The sequence below is a fragment of the Saimiri boliviensis genome, chromosome 5 (genome assembly GCF_048565385.1).
Source record: "Saimiri boliviensis isolate mSaiBol1 chromosome 5, mSaiBol1.pri, whole genome shotgun sequence".
In the NCBI taxonomy this organism is placed as follows: domain Eukaryota; kingdom Metazoa; phylum Chordata; class Mammalia; order Primates; family Cebidae; genus Saimiri; species Saimiri boliviensis.
The window spans coordinates 150,770,620-150,788,351 of NC_133453.1; the positions used below are offsets into that span (position 1 = coordinate 150,770,620).

The 17,732-nt window shown below is 49.2% G+C and overlaps 1 protein-coding gene across 6 annotated transcripts in view; it reads right to left on the minus strand.

Moving 5' to 3' along the window:
* OCA2 (OCA2 melanosomal transmembrane protein) overlaps nt 1-17,732 on the minus strand; it is a 241,394-nt gene that overhangs the window by 23,660 nt on the left and 200,002 nt on the right. For 5 of the 6 annotated variants that reach the window (XM_074400144.1, XM_039480091.2, XM_039480090.2 and 2 more), the window contains one exon: nt 15,690-15,783. In XM_074400144.1, coding sequence (XP_074256245.1) covers nt 15,690-15,783 — 94 coding nt within the window. Of the gene's footprint in view, nt 1-15,689; nt 15,784-17,732 lie in introns of those variants that run through there. The other variant, XM_039480092.2, reaches the window with a different exon arrangement.

The following is a 17,732-nucleotide window of genomic DNA, read 5'->3' on the forward strand; positions in this document are numbered from 1 at the left end:
CTTCACAGTAGATGACAGATAGAGGACAGCTGACGGACAGATGCTAATGAGTAGATGTAGCGAGGTGACAGCTCGATGACTGATTGATTGATTGACTGATAGAGTGACCAGAACAAATGAAAGATACTTTTTGAAATGCAAGGATGCAGAGCATACACGTAAGGACCTGGTGAGACTCAAGCACACCTCACCTAGAACTGGAAGCACAAGACACTGACCTTCCAGACTCCCTTCGCACCGAAAGCAGAACACACAGTCTAGGCTTTGTCCACTCAACTCTTCACCTGCCTAGAACTTGTAGCACTAGATATGCACAGACTCTATCAAGGGGGCTGGGCTGGCTTCACCATCCACAACAGCAACATGGGTTTCCAGGAGCAAGTGAGAGGTGTGAGCTGTGGCTGTGGCCAGCGTGGCCTCGTGCCTGCACTGAGACCCCTAGCTTTCCTACTGAAATCAGGGTGTCAACCTCAATTAGCATCTTCCACCAGCACCCCCGATCTACAGAGAGGAGGCACCCAAAGGCTTTCCTGTCACATCCTTGCCTAACTCTACATTTTGGCTAGTGCGGAAGATAGATACTGCCCGGCAAGAGCGGGCTCTGGCATCCAGTGGCAGCGATTTTAATATATAAGACTGTCTTACAGAAAACAGTCGATACCCTCTGGGGCCATCACACAGTACTTCCGGCAAATGCATTTTTCTCTCCTAGGCAAAGAATACTACAAAGCAAAGATATTATAAAGATGTTAATTCTCTTGAACTTTAAGGCTTATTACAATTCCAATCGAAGTAACAATTCCGTTTTTAATTAATTCAAATGATATGATTCTGTAATTCCACATAAAAAACAAGTAAGAATAGTCAGGAAAATAATGATAAGGCAAAGTAAGAAGAGATACTTGCCCTACGACAGAGTAACCTTATAAATTCCAAATAATTTAAACATCACAGTATGTCACTGATGCATAAAACACAACAGATGGCCCACCAACATACTCAAAACCCACAAGGACTTTTTCCTCGTAAAGGTGGTTTATGAAGTCAGTGAGGTGACGTCAGACGGAGTAATGAAGAGCTTTGGAAGAACTGGAGACCCATCGTAAAGATGGTGAGTTGCATCCATGTCTCATTCCAAATCAAAAAGGATGAAATTCTAATGTTCACCTTTCAACAGCTAAAAATAAGTAAATATTTAAACTAACCAACAGAAAAAGAGCACAAATATTATTTAAAGAACGATGAATTAGAATAAAAACCTGATAGAGTAAAAAGTCAGTAACAATTTAGAGTAAAGGCCAAAAGTCTTTTCTGAAATCTCTAATACAAATATCAACTTCTGGCAAGTTTCACTATGGGGAAAAAAATGTGTGTGCATGTGTGTGCAAATGTGTGTCTATCAACCGAGAGGAGAGATCTGATCACAGATACAAGGACAAGTAATATGCTTCAAGCTATTTCATAGCAAAATATAAATTACTAAAATTGATCCATGCAGAAAAGAGGAAACCTGAGGACTTCAACAGCCAGTGAGGAGACTGAAGACCAGTTAACAATCTACCAGCTAAGAAGATGTCAGATTCAAACTGGTCTATCATCTCAATATTCCAAGTTACATACATACAGAAAGTTCCCCAACCTTCAAACTCAAATATAACACAAAAATAAAAACTGCAGCCAGTTTTACTTGTAAGTACAGACAAACAATGGCGGTAAGATGGGTCTGAGTCCAGGCCGGTCCCTGGATAAAGCTCAGCAGTGGAGCTCCAGCAAAGCGGCTGCATTTCTGAAATTTCCAAAGGCCTTGACAGCCACAGCCCTGGACAGCCACAGCCCTGGACGGCCACAGCCCTGGACGGCCACAGCCCTGGACAGGCACAGCCTTGACGGCCACAGCCCTGGACAGCCACAGCCCTGGACAGCCACAGCCTCGACAGCCACAGCCCTCGACAGCCACAGCCTCGACAGCCACAGCCCTCGACAGCCACAGCCACAGCCCTGGACAGCCACAGCCCGGGACGGCCACAGCCCTCGACGGCCACAGCCCTGGACGGCCACAGTCCTGGACAGGCACAGCCCTGGACAGCCACAGCCCTGCACCCGCCACCCTGCAGTGCACGTGGCTCGACCGTTTTCAGCCCTTTCTTCAGGAGGCTCCCTGTGCCACACACGGGGCATGTTGCCATGGTCAGCGGCCCAGGAGCCGGGCTAGAGTCACCCTGGGACCAACAGGGCCCGTTCTGCCGGCCAAGCCTGAGCTCCCAGCCAGGGCCGGCCTGGCCGAGCCCTCCCCGGGGAGCCCGCCTGGGTCTGTGCAGAGCTTCCCGCGGCCATTCCTATCGCAGGAAGGAAACACCCTGGGCGGGGCGTGGCAGACACGCGCAGCGGGGAGACCCCGGCCTGGCACCCCAGGCTGCCGCCCCTCTGGTCCCTGCCCCTTCCCGTCACGTGGATCTGATTCAAGGGTCTGTCAGCTGCAGCTGAGGGCCCCGGCCGCGTGTCTGCACCCTCCTGTTTCTCCCCAGAGCATCCAGGCTGCGTCCAGTGCCCGTGCTAGGGCGCATTCTCCCCCGGGGCATTTGCTGCGACTCCTCCATCACAGCCTCCCGCCGGGCCTCCATGATGATCACACACTCACAGCCTCCCGCCGGGCCTCCATGAGGATCGCACACTCACAGCCTCCCACCGGGGCTCCGTGATGATCGCACACTCAGCCTCCCACCGGGCCTCCCTGACGCTCGCACACTCACAGCCTCCCTCCGGGCCTCCGCGATGATCACACACTCACAGCCTCCCGCCGGGCCTCCATGAGGATCGCCCACTCACGGCCTCCCGCCGGGCCTCCGTGACGATCCCACACTCACGGCCTCCCGCCGGGCCTCCGTGACGATCCCACACTCACGGCCTCCCGCCGGGCCTCCGTGATGATCCCACACTCACGGCCTCCCGCCGGGCCTCCGTGACGATCCCACACTCACGGCCTCCCGCCGGGCCTCCCGCCGGGCCTCCGTGACGATCGCATACTCACAGCCTCCCGCCGGGCCTCCGTGACGATCACACACTCACAGCCTCCCACCGGGCCTCTATGCTCACAAACTCACCTGCCAATCCGACACCCCTCATGCAGCCTCACCAACACGAACTGGAACATACTCAAGCCCAAACTCTGCTTTTCTCCTCTAAACTGCTCCCGTGCCTGATGTGCCTTTGAGTTTTCATCCCCTCATGGCTCACGTCCCCACCGTCCACCTCCAAACCCTACCCCACCAGCCCCCCTCCACACCTGCCCCGCACACACTGCCCCCAGGCCTCAGCCTCTAACCCATCCACTCCCCTGCAGGGAAGAACAGTCATCACAGTGCAGGCTTTCCCGCTTGAAGCCGTTCCCCGCGCCCCCACCCCCTGGGGTGAAATCCAGCCTCTTTCCCATCTGCAATCTCCCTGTGCTGCACGCCCTCCACTGACTTCAGCGCTGTCCTCTCTGCCCGCCATCAAGGACGCTGGCTGCTTCCGCTCCCTGGAGGAGACGCGCAGCTCGCCTGCTTGGGGCTGTTTGCTGTCTGGGAGCCTTAGTGCCCTTAGCACGGTACCGTTGGCCCCCACTGGGGATGGCTGCGGAGTCTACGTTTAGCTGTGTTTGCTGCTCCTCCCCTGGTGAGTATCCAAGTTCAGCACGTGGTGTCTGCCGGCTTCACCACTGCGCCACTGAGGCCTAGTTCTTGCTGGTCACAAAGCTGTGTTGACTTCACAGATGACCATAAAAGAACAAACATTTTAACAGAATGAATATTCATGAAATACAGTCTGATTAAATATCTAATAAATTTTTTTTTCTTTTTGGACACCTAGGCTGCAGGGCAGTGGCACGATCTCAGGTCACTGCAACCTCTGTTTCCCAGGTTCAAGCGATGCTCCTGCCTCGGCCTCCCCCAGCAGCTGAGATTACAGACATCCGCCAACATGCCCAGCTAATTTTTTTGTCTTTTTAATAGAGACGGGATTTCACCATGTTGTCCAGGCTGGTCTTGAACTCCTGACCTCAAAGGATCCGCCTGCCTCGGCCTCCAAAAGTGCTGGGATTAGGGGTGTGAGTCATCATGACTGGCCTAATAAATTCTTTAGTTACCTCTAAATACGAAACCTTGAAAAGAATGTCCATCTGTGTCAGCTCATTTAAATGCATTATAAAAAGGTTTCATCTTACTGTTTTTCAAAACGGCACATCCCACAGAGGGAACTTTAGGCCAAGCTTCCTCTCCTCCAGAAATTTAACCAATAAATACAGTACCACGCTGGTGCACCAGTGGGGCGGACCACACCTTGGCCGTCCGTAAGGGCAGAGCTGCGCTCGGGGTTTCTGCGTCTGCAGGTTATGATACGCACCCTGCTTGCTGAGATGGCTTCAGAAGAAGACGAAGGATGTCTCGGGACTCTCCTGACCCCATGGCAGCTCACTCCACTTTTCCAGGGCATTTCCTGTTTAGTCATTTCAAGTCTTTGAATTCACTTTAAGGCTTTTTAAGTTGTTTTACATTATTTTAACGTACTCATTTTTTTCTGGGTCCCCTAATGGTTGAAATTAAGAATTCTCTGCCATTAAATTAATAATATACCAAAAACGAGTTAATAAAAACAATCGTTTAGGCCACAATTGGTTTCAATGGATTTCTTTCCAGTCGTAGGAAATTTGATCCATGAAAAGACAGAGAAAAATTTCCGCTTAGACAACTCTACAGCATCATTTTTCAACTTTATAGTCTAGAGTGTAAATACTGACAGCAAATGGCTCCTCTGTGGCTTTCACCCCAGCATCCATGGAGGTCTCTGCACGCAACTGTGCCACCACCCACGACGCCCCACTGACCCACCATCAAGCGACGCGAGGCCCTTTAGGAGCGACGGTAGAAGAAGAAAAATGTTTGGTCTTTGTCCCCAGTCCTAGCACAGAGCTCCTCAAACCTTTGGCATTTTCTGAGTGATGGGAGTGACAGGAATTCCTTTTGTTCTAATGAGGCAGCTCTTGGGGGCCCTAGATGGCTTCAGGAGGGGACTGGTTGCCAGTAAGATCAAGGCATGATTAGAAAGTTAAAGCTTAGAGTTCCACCATCTGTCCTCACACCAATCCTCAGGGAGAGAACCCGGATTGGAGGCTGAGCCAGCCACAAGTGGCCAATGATTTCATTGGTCTTGCCAATGCAATGAAACCTCAAACCCCCTCAACAGTGGCGTTCTGGGACCCTCCAGGTTGGTGAACAGATCCACGTGTCAGGAGGCTGGCGCTTCCCCAGTCCACGGGGACAGCAGTTCCAGCACATGGGACCCTGCCAGAGACCTCACCTGTGCACTTCCCCATCTGGCTGTTCACTTGTACCCCTTACAATTTCCTTTAAAATAAGTAGTAAGGGTAGATAGCGTGCTTTCCTGAGTTCTCTGGGTCATTCCGGCGAATGACTGAAGCCGACGTGAGGGGCTGCAGGAACGCTGACTTGTAGCTAAGTTGCACAGAAGCGTGAGTGCCTGACTCCTGTGTGTCAAGTGAGGGCAGCGACGAGGGACAGAGTCCGTAGCCTGTGGTCCGACAGTAGCTCCAGCTAACTGGCCTTAGAACTGAACTGAATTGTGGGATCCCTACTTGGCGATGGAGAATTGAAGGATCGGTTGGTGTAAGGAGTAGAAAGCCACTTGCTAGTGCCGGCGGAAGGTTGCTAGGTCAGCCACTCTCACCCCCCTTCCACAGTAACCAGGGGCTCCCGCTGAAGCCGGGTGCACCCGCAGGGAAGAAAGACGAGGTGCCGCAGAGGCACATGCTCCCACCGGCTTGGTGCGTGAGCCACACACTGAGCTGACAGGGCAATGCACCGCCCGCATCTCAGACCCAGGATGTTCAGGAGCAAGGGGGCCTGGTTCTTGATCCAGCCTCTGCAGGAGGGACACAGAAGACAGAGCTCGAGCAACTGCAGCTAGCGTGAGTCCTCGAGAAATGTCAAGAATGGCGACACGTTTCTTTGAGCCTTTTTACCACTTAGAGCTCTTACAGTTACAAGTGGCAGAAAACCCAACCCAGAACGGCTAAAGCAAAACGACACTGTGAGAGCAGATGAGCTCCAACTCCCGGGCAGTCAATGACGTGGCAGGCTGCATTTCCCACGTGTGCCAGCCCTAATACGTGCCGTCCCAGTGCTCATCCTTCAGCCCTGACAGTGACTATTCCCTGTCCAGAAGCGCCTGCCCTGAATCTGGGGCCCGTGAGGCAGAGAGACGTCTGAGACCCCCGCCGCCATCCCGGCAGCCTAGGCAGGAGACACAAGTGAACGGCCTCGGGATGATTCTGGCCTCAGCCTCTGCCAGCTCTGGTGATTCCCAGTGGAGCAGGGCCAGCTGCCCTTTCAAATCCCACAAACACGGCAGAGTTAGGAGTGAAACCGTTGCTGCTGCTTTAAGCCCTGCATTTTGGGATGACATGTCAGGCAGCCACAGTGAGTGGGACGGATGATGCTACCAGGGCCCTCCCCTCGGCCTCCGGCGAGGCCCCGTCTCAGGCTCCTAGCAATGGCCTTGGCCTCTCATCATCGCCCCGTTCTCCAGCACCTCAGCCACAGTGTGCTGGGCTGACTGTCCCCACTTGGGCTCCATGCCTTCCTCCCATTCTCCCCTCGTGGTCTGTGTGCCTCTCCCAGTACTGAGGTCTTGGGGCACTGCTTCCTGAAAAGTACACAGCGGAGGCGGGGTGGTGACCCCGAATCAAAGAGGAGCCACTGTTTCCATCAACACCACTGGCAAGATCACTCACTGCATGGTTACTAGAACCTCTTCGGCACCAGCTCTCCCGGCACCCTCCTGACAAGTATTGACAGCTCTCCTGGCTTTCTCAGACTGTCCAGGACTCTCTGGCCTTCAGGAGCCTCAGCTCCTGGCTCTCAGCTCCAGCCATAATCATTGTAACATTCTCAGGGCCGCTGATTAGAAGCGTTCAATATATGAATCTACCCACATGGCATTATCCCAAGGTTGAAGAGTTTACTTCCAGGTGCAAACCAACAGGAGGGTTTCCGTGAGTTTGCACTAAGGGAGGGAAAGGGGCAGGGGTGCGCAGGCGGCTTTAAGTTCTGCTTCAGCCACAGAGGGTCCGGCTGCTTTGACAAGTCTGAGGCCTGCTTCTGCTCTAACCAAACGGGAGCTGCAGGAAAAGCAGCCTCGCTGGCTCTGTCTTGTCTTGTCTTGTCTTGTCTTTCCTTCTTTCCTCCCTTCCTTCCTTAGCAAATGTAACACGTGGATGAGACTAACTTTGAAATTTACATTTAGAAATATTGATCTCACATTCATGATTTTAACCCTCGGGGGAAAAAAGTATTTGACTCTGGTTCAGCCAGTTTACAGCACTGTGATCAATACAGAGATTAACCTTTGAAAAGGCACCCAACGTTACATTAGCATCTGTTTTGACCTTTGAGAAAATACAAATGTCTGCCTGGCTACCCTCGAAGCAGGAGACAGAACGAGGGCTTCATAAATCTACGAAGAAAGTCATTACGTTTACTGCTAGTCAGTGGTAATGATCCCTCTGAACCACACTGAACAAAGCCAGGTCATTTTCAAATATTGCTTCTAATACAGTATTTTCTAGATGGTTTATATTTTCTAGATATATTTTCACTCTTTCATTTAATTTATAAACTTGGTGTTTTCAAAGCCTCACAATAATTAGCTATGTTCTAAGAAACCACAAAAGAAAACAAAATGAGGTGACAAAAGCCTTCCTGGAAGCTAAATTCCACAACTAGATTCAACTTAATGGGTCTCTATGTTTAACGAAACGGTAACAATCTACATTATCAATTAACGAAACACTCTGTCATTGGCTGGTGTACCTTACGTGGGCGGCGCTGAAACGGCACGGCCTGGCCCCCACGGGGGAATGTCCTGAAGACCGTGTTCCCAGTGAGGGAATCAGCATTAGCATAATCTCTAGCCGGAAAATCATTTTCTCCAAGGAGCAAAACAAAATCATATCATCCTCAGGAAGTGCAGTGAAAAATACTCCTCGGACACGGCAGAAAGAACGAGTTGTGGGCTGTGGATCAGCCATGCCACTGTCTTGCTTGTGGTGGGCAGGGTAATGTCACCTACACAATTCCATGTCACTTCTATGCACAGTAAACTCCACAGATCAACAAGAAATGCAGATTCAGCCACAAGGATAGCCTGCCTTTCAACACAGCTAGAAGGTGGAGAGCACCAGAGAGTCCACGTTACTTGGTGGTAAAGAAGAAAACACCAGTTCCCAGCCCAGTTGTCTCTCAGGCCCCGGCCCCACACCCTTGCAGGGAGCCAGAGAAATCCAGAAATTTTTCTTGAGAAAGAGAAGAAAGGATAAAAATCCTAAAATTGGATTAAATAAAATAAAATAAAATAAAAATAAAATAAAAATCCTAAAATTTTAGGATAAAAATCCTAAAATTGAGGAAAATAACAGCCAGAAGTAGGAAGGCGAACCGAAGCATAAAACCACTGGAGAATGAGTCTGGTGGACTTGCATAGACACTGCAGAGAAGAGACACTGACGTCCACGGAGCTCCGGTGACAGGCAGGCACCATCATCGGCAAGAGAAGATAGCAAACGGGCAGGCTTGCCCGTCGGAGCCTGACAGGGGAAGGGGAAAAGTACCGAGGGGGAAATGCAGAATCCTGTAAGACAAAAGGAACCAAAAATGGATGGATATCCCCCACTACTTAAAAATAAAGCTATTACAGAGACTGCTCCCCACAGCACTGACCAAAGACTAGAAATCTTCTCAAACTAGGAACCCTGCAACTGACTCTGGCTGGCAGCCCTGTCCAGAAAGTGCATCGACGAAAGCAGACAGCCCCTGCAGCAGGCTTTCCTAATAATAAAACAGAGCGTGAGAACCTAAATACTGAGGCCAGTGAAGCGTTCCCCAACAAGCCACATGTAAACCAGGAAATACACAACTGCATACAACACTCAGTACTGAATTCCACACCCTCAGATAGGCACTGTGGGTGTGCAAAACCAAGCTGAATCCGAAACCCAAACGCTAAGAGCAGAAAGAGAAACATGAAGAAATAAAACGAGAAGTCAAAGAAAAAAAAAATCATGTCAGAAATGAAGATTAAATTATAAGATGTTCAAGAAAGACCATAATCAAATGGAAACGTAATAAGGGGCATTAAAGAAAAAAAGCTAACGAGACCAAAAACAAACTGAGTAATAAAACGAGCCAGAAAGAAAGTGGCTGAAATGGAGACAGGCCAGTGAGACCCAACATGAAGAGATCCATGAAACAATGAAACGTAACAAATGCTTAAAACTCTGATCCAGGAACCCTTTCAGGACTCAAAGGGAAACATCATGCTACATGTTAAATAGGCCCACGGGACACCATGGGATACCTGGGACTATATTAGCAAAACTATTAGACTGAAGATCAATTTGTAAAATCCTCCAAACCTGTAGCAAAATGATCAAGTAACTTCAAAAGTAAGAGAACTGGGCTGCTATCAGACGCCCCACACACATACAGCTGAAGCCACAATGGAGTAACACCTTCATGAAACCCAAAGAAGGGATGTGTGAGCCAAGGCTGTGCTAGACAGGAAGCAGAATGTCTTGTCCAATGTGAAGGATATCGAAGGCAGCCTTAAACCTACAAAAACTCAGGGGTGCTGTACTCAGGAGCTGTTCTTGGGCTCTTAAGATTAACTTTACCTGTCAAAAGGCAGGATCACTTCAGCAAAAGGGCCGATGGTGAGCATCTAACAGACTTCTTAGTGGATCTGAGAAAAATGAGCACAGAACAATGGTGGAAGAATAATGAACAATGCTGTAGGTTTTGAAAGTAGAAATACTTCAATTAGTAAGTGGGCAGAGAAAGAAGGGAGGAGAAAAGTACTGTAGAATAAACTTAGCAGTGGTCATCTAGGCAAGAGGTAGAAGTCAAAGGATATCATCAAAGATACACAAACTAGGTATAAAAAACCATGTAAGAAAACAGAAGACTAAAGGCACAGGAAAAAGCCTAAGAACAAAGGTAATTGCTAGAACAATACAGACCTTTCAAACTGCAAGTAGAAATTTTAGAAAATAAAAGAGCAAAAAATATATACATATAGAGAAACAGCACAACTAAACTATACATAAAACCTATAATATGGAAAATGTGTGAATCATATCAATAAATGTGAGTGGGCTAAAATCATTTATTCAAAGAAAACAATACTTTTATTTTGGTTCACAAAGCAAATTCCAACAATATACAGTCTATATGAGACACTCCTAAAACAAAGTGATTTAGAAAGGCTAAAAGCTAAGCAAATGATTTGTGATTTCAGTACTGGATAAAGTACAGTCAAGCCACAGAGCGTTATGCATGACAGAGGGGATGTTTAATAGTGCTACAAGCTTCCAACTCACAGTGAAGACAGAACAGTAGTAAATACGTATCCACCAAATAACACAGTAACCACCTTTCAAAGATAAACAGTAAGAGATTCAAGGACAAATAAAGAGACACACTTGTAACAGGGAATACTTAACATGCCACTTTAAATACACAACAGATTTGCTGGACAAAATCTATGTAAGGATATAAATGACCTAGTATAATTTGGGGTACATTTTAGAAATATGTTTCTACAGTAACAATAGAGAATGTACACATAAAATATGATCAAATTTGCTCACAAAAAAAACAAAAGTTAAGTTCCATCAAAATAAAAATTAATAAATAAAAAGATTCTTCAACCTGGAAATTGAAAAAAAACTGTTGTTAAACATCCAACTCAGATGAAAGGCAAGCCACACTGAAAACACAGAAACCCTAGAAATAATGGTAATGGAAGCAGTGGTCAGAGGAAAAAGCATCGCCCTAAACACTTGTGACACATAAAACAGACACATAAAAATAAATGAAATAAATTTGAAATCTGAAAAAAGAAAGAACGCAAGGCAAGCCAAGAGAAAGCACTAGGAAAGGAAAGATACAGATAAATGCAGCAACTGAGAAGGCAGAAGAGAGAAAACGAGACCTCAGAAACACAAGTCTTATTTTCTGAAAAATAAAATGGAACTAGACAGATCAGAAGCCACTAATCAAAAATAAATCCACAGCTAAGAAACGACCAGGGGGAAATAGCCACCAAAACACACAAAATTTAGAAATAATGACAAGAAAATATTTGCAGACCTCTCGATACCAGCATTTTAGGATAATTGTAAATTATGTGTCTATTCCAACTTCTGGTCCTACTAACAGTGTAGTCCAGTATATTGTCTCTCGTAGCTCCAGTAAACAAGACAAGTACGGTACTGGCGAGGGACGGCCATCAGATCAATATGTCAGAACAGAGAACCCAGGAACAGACTCACAAGGTACACTCAGCTGATGTTTGGCAATCACAAATGCAACTCAATGGAGGAAGCACAGCCTTGGTACCAAATGCTGCCAGAGTCCCCCGGTATTCACAGGCAGAGGAGTGGCGGGGTGGTGGGGGGGGGAGGGGAGAGAGGGGAATGGTGGGGGGAGAGAGAGAGAGAGAGAGAGAGAGAGAGAGAGAGAGAGAGAGAGAGAGCGCGCCTTGATGTAAACCTCACACCTTAACTCAAGTGTAACATGTAAATCACTAAAATTTGCGGGGGAGAAAAAGAGCATAGAAGATAATCTTTGAAAAATACCTAGGGCTAGGCAAAGAGTTCTCCTGTTGTCATGCTTTTGATACCAAAAACACAACCCTTTTTTTAAAAAATGACACTTTGGGCCTCATTAAGATTCAAAACTTTTGCTTTGTAGAAGAACCCGTTAAGTGGATGAACACAGTGGGAGAAAGTGTCCTGCTCTATTCATGAGAGTCCCAGACCACAAACAAGGCAGGTAGATGACTAAATGAACTGTGGCCACCCGTACCGTGGAATGCAACAAAAAGGAATAAAATACGGGCATGAGAAGTAACTTGGATGAATTGCCAGGCGGTGATGCTGACTGAAAACAGCCCCCACAAAAAGGTCACACGTTGTACGATTCCATTTATGTGACATTCTCGTCATGACAAAGTGTTAGGGACGGAGAACAGATTGGGGCCGGGGTAGAGGTGGGAGGAGGCAGAGCTGGCTCGGAAGGGCCGGCCCACGGGCGCCTCGTGGCAGGGGAACTCTTCTATGCTTGGAGCGAATCAGTGGCATCATCCTGGCTGTGACCTTCCACTGTAGTTTGTCAAGATTTTACCAACAGGGAGGGTTTCTGCACAAAAGGCTCACAGAATGTCTCTGAATTATTTCTTAACAATTGCACATGAATCTACAATTATCTTGAAAGAAAAAGGTTTAAAAAATTAATGAAAGCAAAAAGTATAGATAAATGGAGCTAACGTTTATCTGTTTCGACTATAGAATATCTAAAATTCCCTTGCAAAAATTAAAATACAAAAATAAGGTAAAAGTCACAACATACACATCAGAACTGATTTCTGTAGATGCAAGAGAGCTTCTGAAAAATAGGAAAATTCACCACTCAAGAGAAAGACAGAGGCAAAGGATATGAATGGAAAGTTTACAAAATAAATGCAAATATTCAATGCTTATACAGAAAGAGTATCATCTCAGTAGAATTAATTAAAACAAAACATGAGTCTATTGTTAGCCAGCCAGATGAACCTTGAGCGTTCATTCAATAAACTGCGTGGAGAGCAATGTTTCTGGATGCCGGCTTGTCAATATTTATCCGGATTCTTAAAACATCATTCATTTAGCCAGCGGTTCTATGTCAGAAAATTTATCTTCAATTATCAAAACTGAAACAAGGTTTTATCTGTAAAGACATTTATCACACCATAACAAGAAACAGCAAGGAACCTCAATGCCTCAGCATATAATAAACTGGGATGTATCTGCTTGTTGTAGGCGCAGCTATTCTATTTTGGAAGGACAATTAGTGTCCTGGTAAGATGCTCACAGTAGAGTATAAAGAGTAACAGGTAGGACACAGTGTGATTTAAAGGCTTTGCAAAAAAGAAATATGTAATCTACGGTAGGCAGGAGAAATGTCAGAAAACACACCAAATTACCATCAGTAGCTATTTCTAGGTAGCAAAATTATAGGCTACTTTTATATTTTATTCTTTTTACATACTTTCCATTAAATACTTATCTACATCATGAGAGAAATGGTAATTTTTAAAAATATTATACAGTGCATATCACAGGAAGCCACCTTTTATGAAAGGAAATCTTTGAATGAGATAACTCTAATTAGTGCATTTGCAATTGCAAATTAAGCAATTCATGCGATTAAAGGCCCTGCCACAATCAGTTCACCAATTCCTGGGGGAAAAAAACTGCTCTGGTTTCTGCACAGTAAGGACCTGGCAAGAAGAATGGTCATAGCTGGAAGAACTGGAACCAGGCAAAAGCAAGGACAGGACTCTCTGACCACTCACCCCTGACACACACTCCCTCCAAGCAGATGCGGGGACTCGCAAGGCTGGCGCTACTGAGCTTTCGAGCGGGGAGACGGCTGGCAGGCTCGCCCAAGCTTTCTGAGGCCACTGAGTTGCTGACGGCCATGCTAGCTGCTCACCACAGTAACTGCACACACACTGTGAGAAGTTCAGCACACACACACTTCACCCACTGGAGCTGCGCCTCGGACACTTTACGTGTCCCGGGGGGAGCGGACACAAACCCTTTCAGTCGGGCAGACGCCGTGGTTATATTTCGCAGTGATGCTCGGGAAAGAACAGACTGGGGTTGCCCTAAAAACCTCATTCTGAAAACAATACTAACACCAGGTTTCCCGTGCCTACCAGTGAGACCGACTGGTGTGGCAAAAGGCCATGAGGTCTTCCTGGTCTCTGAAAGCCAGCCCAGGGGTGGTCAGGACGTCGAGGGGCCAGCATGGTGCGCTTGGCCGACGCAAGAAGAGATGGAGGGCATGAGGGCGACGGCCTTCCCGCGCTGCGGAGGTCAGGAGCCCGGCCCGGAGGAGGAGGCAGGGCTGGCAGAGGGGAGGAACAGAGTCTCCTGCTGCCGGCCGCTCAGCGCGCTTGTCTCCGACCCCCTCTCTCGGCTGTGCTCTGGGTCTGACCCTCATCAACCGTGGGGCAAAGATGAGAGCATGTCAGTGTGTGGCAGGCCACTCTGCACAGGCCACCGCTGTATTTGCTGTAATAAGTGTTCTGGTTAAGATAATTCTTGTTTAGCTGACAGGAGGATTCCTTTTAAGCTCAGCAGAGGCAGATGAGAGTCCAAACAGAAAGAAGTTGGTCAGGCGTTAAGTTCTGAACCCTGTCCCTTAGTGGCGGGGTCAGCCATGTGCCCAGAGTTCCACCGGGAGACGCACGTTCAGTGTCCCCTGCGGCTCACACCCACAGCACCCAGGAGTGGCACTCAAATCAATGCCTCAGCAACATTACCAAGTAAGACTGGGTTCTTACAAACTATAGAAATGGCCAATATAAAAAGTCTTGCGAAAGCCAGCACACTAGTGTTGAAAGAGCGTGCTGCGGGTCCTCACCTGGGCATGACGGCCAGGGTTCTGTTCCCGAGCCAGCCCCAGGCGACAGTACCTAGCACAGAGATTGCTGCCTCCACCGGCTACAGGGTTCTCCGCCACTCAGCCGGGTTCCATAGCTGGGGTTCCAAATCTTCACCCCAGGCTGGTTCTGAGAACCATCATCACCCATACACCCAGTACGAGTGTACAAAGAACTCCACAGAAACCTTGCTCAACACCAAACGAACGAAGTTCTGTTTAAGAGCGCCATGTGACATGGGCTCCCAGCTTCCATTCTGCCCACTCACCTGTTTGCCATGTGCAGTGTGCCCCTGGCACACAGGCGTGCTGGCAGTCAAGGCCCGGCGTGGACTCAGCTCCTCCTAGGGCACCTGCTGCACTCCCCCACCGAGGGCCTCGTCTCTGCACAGTCCTCTTTAGAGGTGCCCACACGAGAGAGGGATGCCGCTGCCAGGCCTCCCCTAGCCGACCACCTGGCTTCAGTCTGCAGCGTCACAAGGCCTTTGCCAGCAGGGACTGTGCAGTCTAGCGGGGGAAGGTCAGACCCGACATGCCGTCCTTGTACACAGTCAGGGCACAAGTGGACAGAGGACAGCCACATGGGATGCCTGGCAGGCCCACAGCCACTTCCCAACCCCCTGCCTCAACCCGAGTCACCCAGAACGTGTGAACCATCCTCTGTGTTATGGAGCCAATTCCAGCAATACACTTTTTCCTTTTTTTTCCTTTGAGACGGAGTCTTACTCTGTTGCCCAGGCTGGAATGCAGTGGCGTGATCATCTCAGCTCACTGCAACCTCCACCTCCTGGGTTCAAGCGACTCTCCTGCCTCAACCCCCAAGTCGCTGGGATTACAGGCGCGTGCCACCACGACCCGCTAATATTTTGTGTGTACGTTAGTAGAGACAGGGTTTCACCATGTTGCTCAGGCTGGTCTCGAACTCCAGAGCTCAATGTGCCCACCTTGGCCTCCCAGTGTGCTAGGATTACAGGCGTGAGCCACTGGCAATAAATTTTTAATGTGTTTTTTTCTGAGCTAATCTCAACTACACCAGTCTCTCTAATTACTAAAAATATGCTTATCTTAAGTGTTTAATGCACTATTTATTAATTAAGCTTAGGAACTAGAGAGTTTAACAGAAACGTAAAGTGAGTTTAAAAGTACCTGAAAAATTCCACGAAGGAGAAGCCGTACCCGTGCTGCTCTGCGATGCCTGCACACACGACGTTTGCTGATGCGCCAATCAGCGTCCCGTTACCTGAAGTCGAAATTTAAAAACAAAGCCCAGTTGATATTGGTGGTAAGCTTCTGTTCTCTTTGGTTTGTAAAATTTGTATCATCTCACAGGCTTTGATTGGATGATTACAGTCAAAGTGACTGCTCTATAAATATCTGGAAACACACACACATACACAGAAAATAAGCTGTTTGCAAATACCACGATTCATTTCTGGATGAGACCACGGCTGTCGTACGTAACAGAGAGGAGGAACGCTAAGGAGAACGGGAAAGTCACTGTGGGATCGTGTGTCTTTCGGAGGAGGATGCAAGCAGGGCCAGAAACCCAGGCAGGAACCTGTGTCCCTCGGGAATGCAATCTCAGACAGGAACCACCTTCCTCTGGACCCCGGACCAGACACTAGGAAACCCTTTCAGTGGATGAACGGATAGATGAAAACAGCCAGGTGAAACCCCTTCCCTTGACGTCTTTGCCAGTGGCATCTCCTTGACATGGAACGGCCCTCTGGGTAAGCTGTTATGACTGTGCCCATGACGGGGACGTGCTGTGCTCACACGCCTGTGTGCCATCCTCGAAGCTGGTGAGGAATAGGGCCAAGGAGGTCACTCAGGTCATCACATCCACCCGCCACACACTCACACCCACACCCAGGGAGGGCCCAGGAGCCTCCTTCGTCCTCCACAGCCGTCGTGGGCTGTGTTCACGGACAGGCACATAACTCAGGCCCAGCCAGTTCAGCTGAGCCCTGGCGTCTCTGCACACACACTGAGGAAGAGGCGCCTGTGACTTCATCCCCCCTCCTTCTAGGGAGGACTGGTGAACGGCGAGACCCTGCCCTGGAGCTGCCGACAGCACGTCCGTGAGGGGAAGCGACCTTTCCGAGACTGGACGACATGAATAACAGAGCAGGGAGAGGCCCCACACCCCCACAGAGAAACGGCACAGACACGGTGAGAGGTGTGCCAGGCACTGAGCCGGGAAGCGGCGAGTCCCAACCGTGAACCATCCTGGCTCCAGAGGAAGATCAGCGAGCGGTGGGGCTCAGGCTGCCCCAAGCCTTTCGTAGACAGCCATGCAGAGTGTCTGAAGGGCCCAGCGTAGCGCTGAGGTTCTTTGGGGCAGTGCTGGCCCAGCCAGCCCGCCCTGGGCACTGCTGCACCAAAGCGTCCATCCGACCATCCTGCCTGCCAAACCTGCTCCTTCCCCAGCCAGGAGACTTGCCCAATGGGAGTCCACCCCCTTGCCAAGCCATCGTGCATGGCCATCATTTCTCACTGCCTGACAAGTCTCCTCCCACAGAGAAGCCCGGGGTCCTCAGCAGGCCTGGCCTGCTTGGCCCCCATGAAAGCACCTGGGTGCCAGGACAGCATCAGCCTGCACCCTAAACACTGACCACTCCAGGACGCCACAAGCAGGGCCCAATCCACAGTCCAAGTTCACGTTCCACAACTTGCGTGAGTGCTAAAAGTAAAAGCCTGCACTGATGTTCTCTCCCGTTAAGGATTCGTGATTGGAAACGGCCCGCTTTCCAATCACAACGACAGTTGTGCAGCCGGGTACTGCCCAGATGGAGAGCATCTCACCCTGCCTGCCATGGGCGTGGATTCCCGACATGCGAAGGGCCACTTCCCAGGAAACAAGGAGCTTTCCGTGTCCCTCTGCAGGTTGCCACGGTGAGCTGCTCAGGAGGCTGCGTCAGTCCTGAGCACTTCTGGACTCAGGGAAAGGAACGGGGAGGAGGAAAGGATGCTGAAGAATCTGCCGGAGGGGCTGCGTGCCACCTCAGGACTGCCTGAGGAAGGTCGGGCAAGGATGGGGGGCATGTGGGGAGCCCTTTCCTTGGAAGAGGAGATGCAGCTGGAATCACGAGAGGGCAGGGCTGGCTTCTGTCCTGGGGGTGACTGCTCAGCCTTTAGACATCAGACACGCACCCACCTTCTCAGGAGTGTCTGTGGGTGACACCACAG